We start from the raw sequence: 20,000 nt of genomic DNA on the forward strand, positions 1-20,000 counted from the left end.
ATGTGTGGGAGTAGCAGGAGTAACACTAATCCATTCAACATTTATTTATGAATTATACTAAACTTCCCTTATCTTATTGTTAGTATTCAATATATTATAACATTGTTACTCAAAAGGCTTTTTATTGACAAATGATCTCTAATCTTATGTAAGAAATAGATGGAAACAAAACTCAGTGTATAAAGTGTTAATCCAATTACTGGTTTTGCTCTATCATAACCATTTCATTGCGCTTAGATATACTGGCCTATACTTTAAGCTACTACGCTACAGTACAGTACATCTGGTCTTGAAACAGGTATGAGAGTTGTAGTACAGAGGCAGAAACAAACATTGGAAGCCTGCTAAAATTGCTTAATATATGAAAAAAATGTGATTAAAGCAATAAAAAAACAAGTACTCTCACCATTTAGCTAAATCAGTGAGATTGTGAAAATTTAAAACATTGGTGGCCATATTGGTTTTGCAGACTGGAAGAGGGATGGGGTGAGGGTCAGTATTCTGGAAATTTGTGGCAGCTAATGAGTTAATTGAGTCTTGAATCATACATTACTTAATCCACAATGAATGGCGAAGCATTAATAGCTTTTGTTGTTATCTTTATATTAGTGTACCTGCTAAAATATTTCATATGGCTTTTCATCTAAAAAAATTAGTAAAAAAGCTGCACCTTTTATTGTATACAGTTTTATTTGCAGTACTGTGAATTGTGCAAGACATTCAGTACACCTATGTTGCACCTCACGCTATTTCAGCAAGCAACTTAAACTGCACAAAAACTCAATACAAACTTATCAGTTTTTGGTGATGATGCAGAAGACACTCATACCCCTGAAAGCTGTGTCTATGCCGGGGTCTTATTCTTCTGTTCCACTGTCCAGAGATAAGAGGTGGACACCAGTGCCATCCATGCGCTTGAAAGTCAATGGTCTACTTGGTCCAGTCCACTTTAGAGAAGAATGGATGTGATTTAATGTCCTCCACACCACCTACTCCAGCACCCAGCCTCTCAACGGGGTTGAACTGTAGAAGCTGCAGTAACAGAAACTCATTTCAGCAGAAAGCATTTTTATGTGCTATGAAGATCTGGCTTTGGGGATCACTCCTGCTTCACCATGTTAGTCATACTGTACATCACTAAGCCTTGGTTTATTCGTTTATGAACTCTGGCCCTCTGCCTGTAAATAAAACAGTCTTTCTGTATGGAATTTCATTTAAAGGAACTCAGTCCGTAAGGGGAAAGTTAAGACTGGTGTGGACAAATTCAGAAAGTAAGCTGCAAAGTTTGCCATGAAACATCTTAAAATAAATTAAGCTGTGAATTTCAAAAGGTCAAGGAAACCTTCTGCATCACAACCAGGTCATGTGTAACAGACCTTTGCTCATTAGCTTTTTTCATCACACAAGAACTCTAAAATGTATAGTGTTACATTATCACAATATTTAGATAGATTTCACTGTATTAATTCCATCCCCCAGTTTGACTTAATTTTTGATAAAGAATTACAATATTTCTTTCCTTATTCAACTCATAGTTGTGGCAAAATATACTGTCAAAAATACATTTTCTAAATACATTTTCTAAAACCAGATCAATTTGCTGAATATGTCTGGTTAAGTATCAGCTCATATACAGCCACTATCACACGGATGCTAGTTGTAATCTGTGTGACAAAAAATGAATGTACTTCACACATTTATCCATAAAAGTTCAACATTATACGTATTATTCTGTATTTGCAGATCATTAACTTATACATCATCTTTAATACGCAAATCTTCATTTATTAAAAAAGCAGAGGCTTTGTTTTCATTACATTCTCCCCACTGACTACCATCCATATTAAATAATTTTCTTGCTTATTAATGAGATACATTTTATAAGTATACAGATTTCATTTCAGTTAAATGTCTGGTCCTTGGGGATTTTATTTGCAATTACCAAGAGGGTATTCATAATACAATTTGTTACAAAGATTGTCTTGATTTTGTTTAACAGTCTGTATGTACTGTACTTGGTGTCACTGGCTTTATGAAATCGGCTTCATACATCATACAGTACATTGAGGTGATGCAGCCTAAAACCTAAATATTTTAGTTTTTATTGACAAAACTAGCAGTATCTTTTTATTCCTCTGTTCTCACATGACATGCTCAAAATAAATGCTAAATGTTTGACTTCTCAGTTTAAACCAATTTTTAGATAAAGTGCAAGATGAGACATTCAAAAAACATCAATGGTACATACAGTACGAGGTAAATTATCATTATTTAAAATGTTAGTCAGGACTAAACATTATGTACGACCTCTATACTAGTGTATATGTTCAAATTCACTTTTTTTAAATAAATTCACTTCAGAATATGCAAAGTCTCACAACAGCAAAATGAGAATAATATGCATGTACTGTATGCAATCCCAGTTGTTTTCACCAGGTATATCTCAATTCTTAATGAGCTTTAGTCACCTAAATGCAGATCTTTCAGGAAATGTAGTACCTACTGTACAATGAGCTACAGTAGAATTTTTCTATAAGACATTTTGTTGGAAAAATGATCAGCTATAAACTTCTTAAATAAAGATGCAAAAAGAAAAACAAAACTGCTTTTCCTTTTGTACTTTTTGTTTTGCAAAATGTTTTCTACCTGCTGTACTAAGGATTTGGCTTCCTCTGATACGTAGTCTGGCATGTTGAGGGAGGTGTGCCGATTGATTCCTGCAGGATGGCACTGATACAGTGACTGGAAAAAGAAACAAAGACACAGAATTATTTTAAAGCTCCCTGAAACACAGTTCTGAAAGTCTGTGTGCTCTTCTTTTCTTAAAATGTAGAACACCAGCACAAGGTATTCATTGTTCTATCAACTGTTGCCATTTAAACCAAAAAGCAGAAATGCTAGGCTGGCACAAAGGCTGCATGATAAGCCTAGCTTAATGCAACATATCCCTTCAAAATTATTATTGTAACTGATGATTAATATATCAGTTCACTTCTGTAACCTAAAGGACGGATTTAATTAGGTAAACCATTGGCAAGCTCACTGGAAACTAAGGTAAACGTGATTTGTGCATCTGTTGGGAATTGTTTTGAAACAATCGTGGAAGTTAATGTTTGTAGCATTAAAGGGAAACATGCCTAAGCAGCGTGATGAAAACAGTTTAATTTGATTACCACTCTAAAAAAGAGACAACCATATTTCTAAATGTTCCATTCTTCACTTGTACTTTGAGAGATTAAAGGTTGCCCAATGTATCAGTGATAACAGCAAGATTTTAAAAAATGGTCAGAATAGGCAAGATCATTTTGAATGCTCATAAACTGAACTTTAGGCAGTGTTGTTAGAATGCGGAGGGATAAAGTCTAAAATCGACTGCATATCTGAAGACTGCTGTTCTTGATAATTGTCTTAAAGAGTGCCTGACAAGGGCAGGCCTCGACAGACGCTAAGGGCACTGACGAGCTGCGTTAGTGTGGTGACAGCTGACTGGGCAGCCTGAGGGCCTGCAGAAGACTGGTTTTGGCAGAAATTTAATAAACCTCCAATCTGCCAGCATAACTGTGAGCCGATGCAGCAAGTAAGACGTTCAAGAGATTAAATGTGGAAGAAGAAATGTGTTAAAACAAAATGCTAAGAGATCTTCTACACGCTTGGATATCATACACAAAACAACTTTTGAAAGCCCTTGTGTTTTCTGAAGCATCAAGAATGTTTATGTCAAAATACAATACATTTCCGTTTAAAACTCTGGCCTAATTTTCTGGTAAATCAACATTAATAAAAAATCATTAACAGACCTCAGAAGAGCTTCATCATTATCTAAGCATGAATATACAATATACACATACCAGCATTTGTAGTGCTGCTTACTATCAAATATCAATTGATTTTTCTAACTTTCTCAAAATCAATAGCTTAAGGTAAAATTTTAAAGGACACAGAAAAACAAAATCTATAAACTTTTGCTCTGGAAAAGCATTTTCAATCTTGTAAGGTTTTTAAAAAGGAGTAATACAGTAATATTACTAATTACATAAAAGAAATGCTGAGCTCTTAATGGATGCATATTATTTACATTTTATATATGATAGAAATGTTTACTTTCTTTGTTAAACTTTCCTTATTTAGTAAATGTATTACATTTTTGTTCAAATAAATCATCCAATGCAATGTGCCTTTTTTCAAATAAAATTAAACGTACTGTAGATATCTGAAGACTGATGCTTTGCAACATAAAAATATAATTTATTATTATTACATTCCCGAATATAAATTATAATGCAACAGCATGTTCTCATACTGTAACATAAGCTGGTCACAAAATTTCTAAATACAGAGCAGCACTGATAAAACGTAAAAAATAATGAAACTCCAGGAATAGTGTCGTCCAGTATATGCAATGGTAGGTACAGGACATACTAAAAATATCTAAAATGGTTTAATATATTCAGTTAGTGTATGTCTTAAATAATAATCTAGAACATTAAGTCATTGTTTAGAATATGTCTGTGTTTCTAAATTAGTTAAGATGGTTTGAGGCAAAAGGATGTGTCTTAAGATGTGTGGAATGTGCTTTTGTGTTTTTTCCTGCTGTTGACATGCTATAGAGTTATTGAGATTGTTACACCAAAATGAAAGAAGAATGAAAGATATTTTAAGTGTTTTAATGTCTGATAAGCAATAAAGCAAAATAATAATAAAACATAAGAATGCAAATATGTTGTTTTTATTTAAAAACATAGTATAAACGAAAATTACTATTTCTAAAAATCAAAGTTTCTGAAAAAATAAGGCTATGTTAAATAATCATGAAAATATGGGAAATTCTAAAACTGGCGAGACTGGTATAGTAAAGCTACCAAAAAATGTTTTAAAAAATCAACAACAAAGCTAACCGACAGAGAGTCTGTATTAAAGTGTATGTCTTGAAGTTATTTTCTCTGTTGCTCATTGTCATGCCAAGAAGAACATCCAGACATCAGTCTTCCGATTTAGATCAGAGTTATTGTCCTTCAAACTAGAACGGCCCAGAACAATCAGCACTCAAATCTGCTGCAGCACCCTGTCACCTTCACAGTGCTGCATTATCCAATGAAGAACTTTCCACATCCTAATGAACATTTTTTGTGTGGCAGCGCCAACTCTGACCATCAAATGCCAGCCCTGTGAAATAACCTATACATCTGGCCTTCTTCTGTACTCTTTCACCCTACTGGATGGAAGCCTTTACCAAGATGTCTGGCTCAGAAATATCTTGGCATAACTGGAAAGTGCCAGATTAGCACAGACACCAATATGTGTAACCTCAAATCATCTAAACGCCCAGAATTTCATCTAACAGTTTGAACAAACTTTGCTAAGAAAAACCCACATTTAGTACATTTATTAATTGAATTAGAGGGTTTTGATTTCTCACATCATTAGTATGCTTAACAAATTCTTAATCTACATCAAATTGTACAGGGTGATACCATGTGCTGTGTTAGTGTTTCTCTCTTCCATCTTTTGCAATTAGTGTTTTCACTTGGGTACCAAACATTGGCAATGCAAGAATACTGTACTCTGATAGCAGCACTGACTCTGGTTACATCACAAGGTTTATTTATAATGCACATATTAATATTACTCTTCTATATTAAAACAATATGCCCTTTTACTTGTTTATATGAATTACTTGTAGCACTGATTGCAAAGAACTACCACAATAAAGTATGGAAATTACAAAGGGTTTATAGCTTCATTAAAAACAAATCCAAATCTTCAAATATATATGTTTTTTTCAAATTAACTGTTTTGTTGAAAAACTAAAAATCTATACAGTATTTCCAAAACTTTAAATGCTTCTCTAAGCTTCTCATGAACTTAAAGGTGTCTTAGGAACTCTTAGGTCATAAAATACGATCTTAACAACAACAAAAGAGGATTATGCATTTGGTTTCATCTTAAAAATGAAATTTCCAGTCTACGTCTATCACTGCATATCTTAAATAATATTCTTATTTTCAGCTGTCCCACAACAATAAAGACATTCACTACATGCTACAACGCCCACTACATTAACCTATGTGTAATGGTGATAAAAGAATAAATGTGTTAATTTCAGGGAAGGGTTTAAAACAAAAGGTTTATGTTTCTCCTTCAATCACACTACACCTGCGTGGTGCTCATTAGAATAGCCTAATTTCATGCATCGACTTTTCCCCCCTTAGTATTCCACAATGAAAAGGGGTAGCACTAACTAGACAGATGACAAGCATTCAGGACGAAAAGCTAAGATATGTTGTCAGATACGTTAGACACCAAGATGTTTCATCTTCTTCTTCTGAGTCTTCTTGGTGCATTCTGCTTATACAGTATTTAATAAAAGTTGACATTTGCAAGAGTAGGATTTCTTTGGAAACAACAACTTGCCAACCCACCTGTCTATAAAGCTGCCAGCTGTACATTTCTGTAGAGGACTGTGACAAGCACCAGTTAATTCCAGAAACACATTAGCCAGAGCTGGGTGTTGGTGCCAGTGTGAAAGGAAATCAGTACACATTCATTGGCAGGGGGGGCCTTACTGGGTCTCCTATTACTTTCTTGATTCTTCAATCAGCTGTTTTTTGAGAGAAGGAACGCCAGTGGTGAGGCCAGACACCTGGCGATGCATTCAGGCTCAAGCAGATAGGGCTGGAAGGCTTTATCGTTACAAACCCATTTCCTACGCTCTGCGTACCTTCCCAGTGAGGAGCTCAAACAGGATGGCACCCAAACTCCACCAGTCACAGGCTTCAGTCTCTTCACAAATGCCTCCAACTTCTAAATAAAGACACAGAAGAAATAAAACATTCATATATACATAATACATTTATGCATGTGTCCCATTCACACAGCTTGTTTTAAAAAATCTTACTAAGCAAACTAAAACAGAAAAAGGCATCAACATTACAACACAAAAACGCCCAAAAAAAGGTTTTATACTGTAGCATATCTGCATATCAACAAAAAGTGGAAAAAACTATTAAAAATATTCAATTTTATATCATGTTCAATATGTTTGAGTGGAGATCCTGTTTTAGTCTGAAAGGCATGGAATTATCACAATTTTGGTAATAATCTTAAAATCTCTTGCCACTGACACTTTGGTGCAAAGGCCTTGATACTGAATTGTATGTCTGAGGATCTGACTCGTCACAAAAACACATTTACATTTTTAACTTTGGCGTACATGAAATTTTCTGAAAATATTTAAACAATCGTGTACATTAAACATTATACTTGCAAAAATGTAATGGAAATTTCTGGCACCCCACTGATAAACAATGGGTAAATAAGTCAGGCTAAAAAGACATAAAACAGGAGGATCTGCAGCAGACATTAAGGGCATTCATTGTTGGCCTTTACATGGCTCCTGAGAGAGATATAATGTGAATAAACACATTGGAGGTGTTTATAAAGTATGAAAACTTCTTGTGACTCATGTGGCTCCTTATTCCAGACTGTTATTGTTAGAGGCTACTAGCATGGCTTTGTATGAATGTTCACAGAAGATGCCTCAAGCTGTCCATTCGCCATCCACCTTTTTTTCCACCTGTAACGTTGTATGCTCTCACACGATTTCTTCTTTTTAACCACTGCTGAGTTCTTGTCTCATTTTTCTTTTTGTATGAAAACATTTGCTTACCAATTATTTTTTTTAAAAATCAATGTTTTGTGAAATAATGCTTAAATCTTAGAATAGTTTTGTATGAACACAAAAAAAATCCTTTACTTATGGCTTATTTTTTCTGCTTTTCAGCGGTTTACTCCATTGTGCTTGACACATAACTTGTAACCTCACTGTAGTCCTTCTACTAGGCTCTAAAATGACATGACTAACTGCCTAGTGTCCTAACATAGCATTCATGATGAAAAAGGGATCTGTAAGGTAATATCTTCTACTGAAACAGATTATCTGAAAAGATGTGATCAAGTTAACAATCTGAAATCCTTAAAATCCTTAATTTCCAAGATCTTTAGTAGAATATACAGTAAGTGTATCCAAAAAAACAAAAACAGTAAAAGGACAGACAGCCACAATGATTCATATGGGTCAAATGTGTCTTTACACGACTAAAATCTAAATAGGACAAACTGCACTTAATGGTGCAGATGAATTCCTTAAATTCATCTGCACCATTAAAATCTCTCCATGAAATCTTTTACAGGTGCAGCACAAGAAGCTTTGGTACTAAAGGAGAGCCTTGAGAAAGTAATACTGCTTTACTCTAGTGGCTCAGTCTTCCTCTCTAAGGAAAATTAACAGCAATCAGCTTCCCTTTCTAGGGAATTGGAGATGGCGAGATAATTACACCAACATTTGCCAACAAATCTAATACAGCCTGCTGTTAATGGGTATGCAGACAGATCCAGGTAATCTTAATTATTTTTCTTCTGATCTTTGCTCTGCACTGCAGTCTTTACATAGACTGACTAGCAAAATACCACATCACTGTTTTTTGTAACATGAGTACTCCTAGGGAAAACAATTTTGTTTTCAGAATTGATTTGATAGTTTAAATATAGCGTGCCACTCCTTAGACTAAACATGCCGTAAAACACCACTATAAAAACCAAATCCTTGCAAGCTAACAAAGCATTATTTAGAAAAAACAAATGCTGAGATATAGCACTGTAACACTTAACATAATGTTGTAAAAGAATTTAAATAGCACTGGCAATCCAGTGCCAAAGAGTCAAGTATCAGTCAGCCTCCGCTATTCAAAAGCACGATTAAATCTTAAGAGGTAGGAATGTGCAGACAGCATGAAGCATTTCTTCAAAAAGAAAGAAAGGAAATGAAAGAACTGTAACACTTTCCTATCTGAAACCCTCAGCCCGCCAAAATGGCACCATCACTCTGTAGAGTCAGGGAAAAAAGGGTCAGACTGAGGCAGCACTTTGTATTTTAGAGGTCAGGTGAACAGCAATTGTTTTTCTTCACACAAATCCCTTGAATCCGAGAAGCAAAGAAAAAAAAAACAATTTGTATTTTGTGCATCAAAACACTATTTTGTTTTTGTTTTTAATCACCGGAAGGGCTTTTCTTAACTCTTAACTGTTAAGATTGTCACAATCAATCTGTTCATTCTTTAAAAACAAGTGGAAGTAAACAAATTGAAGTAAAAAAACAAAAGTGACAAAGTGTGTCTTTACACAAAAAATGTAGTGGAGTATTTATTTCTTAAACGGAGCAACCTAAAAAAATGTTTTATTAAAATAACACTGGAACAGCATGGTGACACAGTGGTTAGCATTGCCGATTTGCATCGATTCAATTTCTTGGTGCTATCTGTGTGGAATTTATGTTATCCCTATGTTTGTGTGTGTTTTCTCCCACAGACAGATTAATTGGCTTCTGTGAAATTTGGCCCTTGTGTCTTTTAATGGACTAGCAACCCACGCAGGGTATACCCTGCTTTGCTCCCGTTGCTTGCTGGGATCAGTTTCAGCTCCCCAAAAACCCTGTATTGGATAAAGCAGTTAGAAAAATGAGACAAGACAATCTAAAAACATTTCCAAATTATTTTAAAAATTGAAGAAACAGAAATGCATTATAGATCTTCTGAGGAAAGTTATGATGGCCAGGTGTGCAGAATTTTGTAGTAGAAGTGAAATTTAACTACTACTTTCAAAAGCTGGGATGATTAAGAAGCAAAATTATACAACTCAAAAACTAAACAGAACATGAAGGAGGGAACCCAAATTCTACCTATTAATTACATAAAATAAAAAAATAAAAAAAAATACTAAAAAATAAAAAATAACTTATGCACATCTCCTAGAACTATTCTGAGAAAGTTTACAATTTAAAGTACCGGGGGAACCTGCCATCAACACATTTTTAATATGGCAACATGCAATATTTCAGTTATATACATGAAGCATTGAACAAAGCCACTTATACAAGCTAGAACACAATTGGTGTTGTTTGAATGTGTATTGAAACCCATGCGCATTTGAAACGTAGCCTCAAACACAGTACACACATTAAAAGATTCCAGCCCTCTGTCTGATATAGTAACTTAGTAGTAAATCACCTCACCTTCACAAAATAATACACAGCAAGTAGCAGCAGAGAGATCTTTCCATTCTAGTTCCTGACCCTCACCAGAACTCTGTAACGTTACATTGTGATATGTGCTCTGGGAACCTCTACAGGTACCTCCACACTCATAACAGTTTTTCCCTAGCAGGAGCTGATAATATTCCAACCTTCAGATCTGAAAACACTTGACAAGAATTATAATTTTCAAAAAGTCAAAGCAAACATGCATAATAAAAATAAATAACCACAAAAGCAGACATATAAAATTCCCAGCACTTCACCCCATTACCAGAAAAAGCCTGTCAAGTCAAGACTCATTTCTTATCTGAAACCCAGCTGTGTCTGGTACACTAAAGATAAATGCATTAGTAGACTACTTATTGTTTCCTAGTTGAATGCAATTGCAAATTACTGGGATGAAATGTAGGACAGGTTTCTTTGGATATTTTAGTTAATGACCATTAGGAGGCAGTCAACCATCATATTGAAAGGAGGAGACCTCTAAAATAATGTTCTGATTTCCCCACAGTGCTTCAGTCCATATTAGTCTTCTGTAGATCATCTGCAACAGGCATTGCTTGACACACAAGTTCAAGGTACCAGATACAGTTGCATTAATGTCAGCTCTATGTCCTCAGCTTTAATACACTTTTATTACCATTTACTGTCTGTCCTCTTACAAATATTCATTTATTTTACCTGTGAACATGGCTTAGTTACACGATATGTATTCATAAAGGTCTATTACATTTATTGCTCCAAATACAGACCCTTGATATACAGTACCTGTGGCCTTTTCAACATTACATTCTTGTTCATTTATTGATATTACATCCTCGTCAACATCCATAAAGCTCAGAATCAATGCTAATAGATCGCTTCCAAAGTGCCCCATACATGTTGTGTAGAAAATGTTCATGACTAGAGAGGCTGTCAATTACTTTCAGATTCATCAATGAGCTCTTTTATCTTTCTATTGTTTCTTTTTTAAAATGGGATGGGCACCTTATGCTTCTGACTAAGCTCATACAACGACTTTTAACGGTAAATACAGTTACCCAAATTAATCTTGTTGGCATCAATACCTTTGCCAATAGAACAAGATAGACCATAGCAGTAAGGAGCAAAGTGGCTGTCTTGTCAATGCATCATTTGCATGATAAAATATAGTCAAATCAAAAAAATGCAAAAGGGGGATGGATAGAAACATTGCAGTGCCATCTGCGTGACCTGCCCAGACTTCTTGAAAATTGTACATTGTACATATTCATGCCCTTCACAATGCACAAAAGGAGAGGCAAAGAAAAGACTAATTCCTTTCCAAGAGCTGTTTGTAGGCTGTTTGTCTTTGTTGCTTAATATATTTCACAGATCTTGCAGTGAGCTCTATTTGTTTAGAAGGACAATCGCCCTCCTTGCGTACATGAATGCACGTTTTCTTTTGCAAACAGAGGTAGGAATTAACCCTCAAACTGTCAGGTCTCATTGCCTATAATTTCCCAAGGTGAAAGGACAGTCTTCCTCTGGCTCTGTGCCTGGGGTTTAGTCTTGCATAACTGTTTAGGGAGACAGGACAGACAGTGAGAGTGACAAGGAGGTCAGTGCTGAGACTCCTCGGGCCACCAGATGGCCCCTGTTTTTTTTCCTCTTTTTTTTTGAAGAGAAATAAAACAACGAAAAAAAGGCAATTGCTCGAAGTCATTAAGTTTCAGCATTCAAACTTTCCATGTGTGGTTAAGAGCTGTGTGGGTCAGCTGATTAGCAATGAAGTCCTTTGCCTTGGAGGTTGGTGGTTCTCTTCCAGCCAAGGTCAGAAGAAATCTGAAATGCATTACACTGTTACAGGGGAGCAGCTTGATCTAAAAAGAAATTCACCCCCACCATCTTCCCCTAATACAAACACATTTGTATTCCTATATCTATGTGGACATCCCACTGACTTTCATGCTATTTTTAATTACCATTCCAAGCTCTGCTTAAATGTGACTCCACACATTTGGTGTGAAATCACGTGAACATATTTTTGGCACTTTAGTTTAAAAGGTAGATGCCACTTGGACTTAAAAAAAAAGCATTTTACAAAGTGCAGACATCTCCACATCATCCATTTTCAGGTGTTACTGGTACTATTTTTTATGAGGATAAATTCTGTCTCCACTTTGACAGTAATACACGTTACATGCAAATTCATACACAGATGCACAATAAATGCCTGTTTTAAATCTATAAATTTGTTTATATCAATTTAACCTGTGGTACCTGTATTTTGTTTTTTTTTTAATATAAAGATAATAGGACATACACTGTCTTGTAGCAAGGTCAGCAGTCATCACGAAGAAATCCTTTTGAAGAGCTTAAGGGAAAACCACTATTACTAGCAAAAAAAACGGTGGCTTCGTTTTCATTCTTGTCAGAGTAAATGTGCATGAAGACCGACTGCCCCTTCAGGGCATGTAGGAGACTCACTGACAAGACCATGTAAAGGAACCTAAGAATCACCACTGGCTGTGCCTTAGCACCTCTGACGATAAACAGAGGTCTTTTGTCTTCACGTCCTGTTAATCATAAGCAGGTCACTTTCAAATAACTGAAAAACGGCAGTTCTATCTTGAAAACATGAAAGGGGAAAAGTCTCAACAGGTAATATTTAGTTAGCATAGCTTCACTTCACATTCTTTGTGATAACTGAGCCAAAAAAAACAGTCACCAGCAAAGAGTGAAAGGGGAAGGTGTTTATGTGAAGTGATACGTTTAAGTTTACAAATGACTGAATCCGCTCTTCCTCTTTTGGAAGTGAAGGAGTTCCCCTGTCCTTTAAGAAAAATAGGTTTAAGTAATGAAGGGAACTATCTTTCTTCCCTCTAAGATACTAAGGGCACATTAAGCTTCCCCAAAGTGACTAAAAGGCATTGTTTGTAAGGAAAGCTATTGATGGTATCAGCTGTGAAAGAAGAAGAAACGCTCCCTTGTGAAAGATTTTCACTTTAACTGTGGCAGAGAATGCTATGACAGCTTAATGTACACTTTAGGGTCATATAAAGCTCTATTTGCGATGCCATATGTAGCACATATTTGCAATAAATACAATAAACTAATCACATTACAAAATCCAAAATATTTTATAAACTCTGTATAGGAACTCCTGTTCTACATTCTGAAGACTTATTATGATATATAAACTTATTTGGCACTTTTCTTGACAAAAATAAAATTGTGAAGTCACACAGCCGGGGGGAATTTGAATAGCAGTCAGACCAGTTAGCCCCGTATGCAAATGGTTATAATAAAGCAGTACCTAGAAGAGCCCAGCCACTTTAATAATATTGATTTCCTTCAGGATTCTTGGATTGGTAAACTGCTAGAATCTTAAGGAATACAAAGGGCTGTACTGTCTTTCTTATGTATCAAACATAAAAGAGACTAATTGTTAAGGAGCAAGGGGGTCAGAAGAAGTGGGCTGCCGTCTGATCTTGTATTTTAAATTTCAGCTCAAGGGAGGCATTCCTGTTGTTGGTTCAAGCTCCCTTGATGACAGCACTATACAGTCACTAACCCTCAACAGAATATGTGGCTGAATAAAGTCATCATTCGATGGAAAGATCACTCAAGTTTAATGAGCATGGAAGTGAATTACCCTCATATCCCACAAGAGACGTGTCTCTTTAGACCCTGGGCTCAGGTGCTTGCTTTATGTCACTGTAACTCAAACACTTTGACGCCAAGCCCCCACCAATACCCCCTCCCCATCCCCTTATGGACACACTTTGAAATTCACAGAACCCCCTCCCCCGCCACCTCCATCTGATTTCGCAAGTAAACAGTTGTGCATTTGTACATTCACTGAACTTACATGAAGGACATTTTTCTGCACAATTGGAGATGAACACTAAGGCCACGCATTTCATTACAAGAGCAAGTCAGAGAATGTGACAAGGATCTGGTCTATCGAGACTTGTTTCTGCAGCTCCTTGAAAGTAGACAGTCGGACACTTCAACAAGAGGCTGTCCGAGTTAGGAGTGCAATACTTAAGCATTCTGTTTCTAAGGACAAATACTGAGACAATCTTATAGATACTACAAAGACAATGAACTCCTTGCAAAATATACTGGCAAATTGTCCCATTTAACTGCACTGACAATAACACAACATTTCCATAATGCCTTAAAGGACACAATGAACAAAAACATTTAAGAATTGGCAGGACAACATTCATTAAGAAACAAACAAACCTTGGCATTATTAACAGTAAAATATTTCTAACTTTTTAATATATACATTAAAATCAAATAAGCAAAAAAGCACGTGCTGCCACGGAGCTAATATTCTGTAAGATATTGTATGAACATGATATAGAATACAAACCTCATTGGAAAATGTTACCAAATCAATCTTAACTGGCAGAATCCAGTAATGAATTGCATATTTAAAAATATAACCAATATTGTTGTATTTAGGGGCTACTGATATTTACTGCCCTTTTTTTTAACAAACCACTCATACAGAAGCGCCAATACTTTCAATTTTCAAAGGACATTTCTAATCCGTCTCAGTAAACTGGACTGTCAAAAAGTCCTTCTTGCACTGTCATAAAAAATAAGGGATATGGATTAAAATATGACAAAAGTTTTATATGTATTTTAGCATACACATTAAAGAAGCATGTATTCAATATATAAGGAAAAATGTGTAATTTTCAAACTGATTTTCAATAAACATTTATTGCAAAATCTCGATCATTGAGATTGTAGTCAATTTGGCTACTACAAGATGGCTTTGAAAGTGAAACTTCAAACATAGTTATAAAGTTAGAAGAGTCCAGTGTCATTGTATAAAATAAGGTAACCGACAGGCTTGTTAATATTCATATGGCTGTAAAAATCTACAATGTTCCAATGAGTATTTCAAACACACATATGTGAATAAAAAGTGAGAATAAAATTTTGCAATTTCTAGGCTTTTTACTTTGTTTTTAGATCTTGCTGAAAACATGTTGTTTCATGGCCCTTTATTTATAGACTGATGGCAACAGGCACCCTGCTAGCTTCTGGCATGAGTTCATATATCTGTCATCACAAATGAGGTTGTTACTGGAATTTCTTTCTCAAAATACAGGAGGACGTTAAAGTAGAAGGAGATAAGAAGATACGCTGTTGATAATGCAAAGTGCTGAGCAGGTGGGTAATGTTTTTAGGACATAAATATGATAAGCATTCCCCAAGGGCTACTGAGAGCAAAGGCCTGTTCAAACAGAAGTGAATCATTTTTGTCACACACTGGTGATAATTCCTCATCAAAATATTGCCCATCTGCAGACTCCAGCGAAGTGTGGATGTTACACTTGAAGATTGAAATGCTTAATGAGCAACAAAAGCAGCTCCCAATAGGACTTTTAGGGCTAGGCCTCCCACAAGGGAGCAATCCCAACATATTGTATTTACATTTTTTTTTGTTTTGTTTTAAATCTCCATCAAGTCACCTAGCACTAATGTAACAGAATGGAGAAAGTGTCCTTTTTTCTCCATGAACTCTACTGATGTCACTACAATCATGCAAGAGCAACTTCTTATTTAGATTTTAAATTTGCTCTTTACTAATTTTTGCATGGGATAATCCTGCAAATCAGAAATTTGTTAGTTTAGCTGTTGGGTTCAAGTGTTTACTTCCAGTCTTTAAATCTTTATGTCAGTTTACTTTTTTCATGCCAATTTTCTAACTGGTGAGAGGATGATAGTGCTTTCTATCACTGTTTGGATTTCTGATCAAAATGTGGATCAGTTTGCAGCGATACTCCAACCAATCCCTGGGAGTTACTAAGCACAGTTGTAAACAGCCAAATGTCACTGTTATATATTTATGTGCAGTTGTGAATCAAAACTTGCATACTACTTGGAATAAAGGGATAATTGTGGAAAATAATGTGAATTCACACTACATAAAAATAACATTGACGCATATTAATTCTACAACAGATAGAATATAAAAATGTTCAAACACAAATTGGCAGGATATTGCATGCAAAGCTGTGTCTATTGACAATCAATCCAACTTAGGTACAAAGCATTACACTATACACAATAAATTATGATTTGAAAAAATATCTACTTTAGATCTACTTTCACAGATATCTTCTTAAGCCTTATCTATTGAAGGAACATACATCCAACAGCCATGAGAAAGAAAACAAATGCACACGAACATCTAACTGTGAATGCTCTAAGAAACAATGAAACATTGATGGCACACTACATCACCTGCTGGTTATTTGCTTGAAGTGCATCACCAGCTACCAAGGGACATCTTTGGTCAATGTGGTTAACTTTAATACCTGTTACACTTGCAATGCTATACACTTACTAAGATCATGGCCATATGACATAAAACAATGCTGTGGTTCAGCAATCTAACTAAACAAATCAGATAACTTTTAATCTGTATAGTACATTGTACAGTGCGTTACCACATGTTGAAGCAATCCTGTATACCTCAACATCTGTATTATACTGTACCTGTAAAATCATGTACAACACAAGACTGACTTTCTAAGACATGGCATAAGACCCTAATTGATGCTATATTATAATAACAAATGTGTTTCTTCTGAAACATGTGATTACATCTTCTAAGGGTGTAATTAAAATGTTTTGGACATGAATGGTAGGAAGAAAGGTTGATCTTCCAACACCTTATATTCTCAAGTTTATCACTTTCTATGCAATGCATCTTTTTAATTAAATGAGTAAATTAAGATCAAATCATAACACTCGGATAACATATCAAACTTCACAAATCCTTGGTACAGATATAGTGCTGAACTGCTTGTAATATCACCTCTCCCTGGCAGAGCACAGTAAAAGAACGCTTAATGAAGTTTAAAACAATACAATTATACAATTAAGGAGCAAGTAAAACTTAAACTTGCAAGGGAAAAGAATAAATGGTCAGCTTGTTAAAAAGCACCAATTTTGTGTTTCAAATTCCATTTCATTTACTGTACTTCTAGAAAAGGTTATTTATATTTCAAACATCTTAAGAATAGCAAGCTACGAGAGCAACCAATTTACTGTACGGTATCTCAGTAATCAATAATTAGGAGAGGGAAGACACAAAAAATGTCAGATGGACAACATTTTTCAGGTTAAACTATTTAGGATTCTTTTTCAAACTATATCCTCAGCATTAGCTAGGAGTAAGTCAGCTAAGATATCCATCCACATTCTAGGTGCTTTATCCAATACAGGGTTGTGGGGAAGCAGGAGCCCATGCAGGCAAGCAACAGGTACATGTACAAGGCAGGATACACTCCCAAACAAGACGGCAGTCCACTGCAGGGCACACGCAAAGACAAACACAGACAAGCACACACTCACAACAGGGCAATTTTCCCAGACGCCAACCATTAGCCTATCATTACTGTACGTCTTTGGAATGTGGGAGAAAAGAAACCCCCACAAACACTGGGAGAACATACAAACTCCACACATGCAGCACCTCAGTTCCAGAATTGAACCAAGTGCTTCCCATGCTGCAAGGCAGCAATGCTAACCGCTGCATGCTCCTCCAGATATGACATCTCTAACCTAAATACGGTAGCTAGAGTAAATTGCTATTTTTATATTGACACAGCAGGAGTCCCACAGCACACAGGGATGTTTTATCAGTGAACTGATGCTTAGTAACTAACTGCCTTTTATTTGTGCATTCCAGGATTCTCCACTGTTGAACTTCATTACAGACCACCAAGGTTGTCATATGAAAAGTGCATATCAGACAGACAGCTTGTCAGACAAACATTATAAAACTTACAGCGATAACAAATTGCTGATAATGGCTACCTGGATTTGGCAGGAATGATAAACCACTGGTGAAGTCAAAATGCAACACAGGGGAATTCACGCTAGCTCAAAAACCCTTTGACAGGATTGTTTCGTGGTTGTATAATGTCCGCCTACTTTTCCCAATACTGCTACTTAACTGAGAAATAAACAGAAAACACCAGATGCAGGCGGTACTGACATTTTTGTTCATGGAACAGCTAGATGAGATGAGATTAATTAGCCACTAATCGCTAACCTCAGATGTGATGAATACCCTTTTCTTGTTTGTAACCTCTCTCATGTTTTGAAAACTTTCTGATGCAGAAATAAAGGAGTCTGGCTCTACAGGTATCTCTACAAAACTGGCTGAATTGGGACACAGAAAATTAAGATCGACCTTGAATAACTATAAATCAGCTCACTTCACAAATAAATTCATTTTCTGTCTAGACTACACAGACAGAAGGGAGAGGAGCTGAAGAAGAGTCAGACACACATTTCTGGAGTAAAATGTTGTAGAGCATGTCAGACGGAAAGGGGGGTTAATTATGAGTCAGGGTAGGATTGATGAGAAAGGCAAAATGGAGCTGTGTGCTTTACAGAACAGATCACTGACCATCAGGCAAGATGTTTTGCAGGTGCAATAGGTGACAGGCAATAATACCCATCTCCAAGCAGATAGGTTGTTAAACAGCGTCTGGAGAAGAATACCGTCTATAGGATGCACTACAAGGTCCCCTGATCTTAACCATTCTAAACACATCTGGGACACATTCAATTCCACATTATCTGTTCATATAGTTTAGCCATAGCAAACTGGATAATTTCCACAATGTTCTAGAAGTGGAGAGGTCTTCCTTTGCATCAGCCCATTCATATTTAGTCAAGTGTTTCAAAGGAACAACGGCAGAATTTCTAACTACAATGAGATACAATGTATTTATAATTATTTAATTAATGGAAAAAAAGAATACATACATATAAGAATACATGTAATGACCTCTAATTTATTGATAAATAATTACTTCATGACCGAGACTGGAGAATTCTGGAATTTTTCCCAAACAAAGGAAATGAATTTTTTCATGAATTAATGCTTCTCGTGCCAATTTTAAACAACAATAATATAGTTTCAATGTCCTTCGAACTACACAGAGCAGCTTTTTAAGTAGAATTAATTGGTTGATGTATTAATTCGAATTAATCAATCTCTAAGTTACAATTGCTAGAACTCCTTTGCAATTAAGGCTTAAAGGAATCATCAGAGGCACTGTGACTATTCTGAAACAACTGATATAATACAAAAAAAATTCTAGGTGAAATCTCAGAATGAGATAATAATAGCTCCAACTTGATGACTTGTGGGTGACAAGTTTTTTTATAATATGGGTTGGAACAAGCAGGTTTAATATGTATATATACAAATGAGTTGCAGTATACTTAAATGACCGAAGGATTTAGAGATAAAAATGCATTAATCACACTAACACTGGCATTAATCTAGAAGTCATTGAGATATTTTTAATTTTAAACTAGCATTATTGTTTCCATAGACCTGTTTTTTATCACTGAGTTTTTCATCCATTCCTTATAAGAAAGCCATTTCTATTAAAAGTCATGATAACCGATAATCTCTCCTGGAAATGTATGGCACAAGGCAGGACTACACTCTGGATGGGATGCTAGTACATAGCATGACTCACATGCACAAAGACAAATTATAGGCACCAATTAACCTAGTCAGCACACCTTTAGAAGGAGAGAGAGGAAACCAGGGCATCTAGTTAAAGTCCTTACACAGGGAGAATAGGCATACTCTGTACAGATGGCTCCGCTGTTCGGCATCAAACCTAGGATTTAAGAGCTGCGATTTGCCGTAGCATTACTGTCGCACTTTCATGCTGATCTAACACACTTCAAATGCTATGATTACAGGTAAATAAAGTAAAGGAAACTGAACATTTAAAACACTTATTCCTCTGAAAGACTGCATCAATTCAAGCTGTATTGTCCCCTAGGGGAAATGTGTCTTACGGCACAGTCAAACACAACACAATGACAATCCACATTATCAAAAGGGAAGAGAATACAGAAGTGTTACAGGAGTACAGAAGTG

The 20,000-nt window shown here is 35.8% G+C and overlaps 1 protein-coding gene across 2 annotated transcripts in view; it reads right to left on the reverse strand.

Moving 5' to 3' along the window:
• Positions 1–671: 671 nt before the first annotated feature.
• Positions 672–20,000, reverse strand: part of rps6kc1 (ribosomal protein S6 kinase polypeptide 1) — a 90,131-nt gene continuing 70,802 nt past the window's right edge. For both annotated transcript variants that reach the window (XM_015351810.2, XM_006626078.3), the window contains 3 exons: positions 6,719–6,801; positions 2,647–2,742; positions 672–1,032 (listed from right to left, as the gene is read on the reverse strand). In XM_015351810.2, coding sequence (XP_015207296.2) covers positions 931–1,032; positions 2,647–2,742; positions 6,719–6,801 — 281 coding nt within the window. In that variant the 3' untranslated portion in view covers positions 672–930. The remainder of the gene's footprint in view (positions 1,033–2,646; positions 2,743–6,718; positions 6,802–20,000) is intronic.

The sequence above is a fragment of the Lepisosteus oculatus genome, chromosome 2 (genome assembly GCF_040954835.1).
Source record: "Lepisosteus oculatus isolate fLepOcu1 chromosome 2, fLepOcu1.hap2, whole genome shotgun sequence".
Lineage (NCBI taxonomy): Eukaryota > Metazoa > Chordata > Actinopteri > Semionotiformes > Lepisosteidae > Lepisosteus > Lepisosteus oculatus.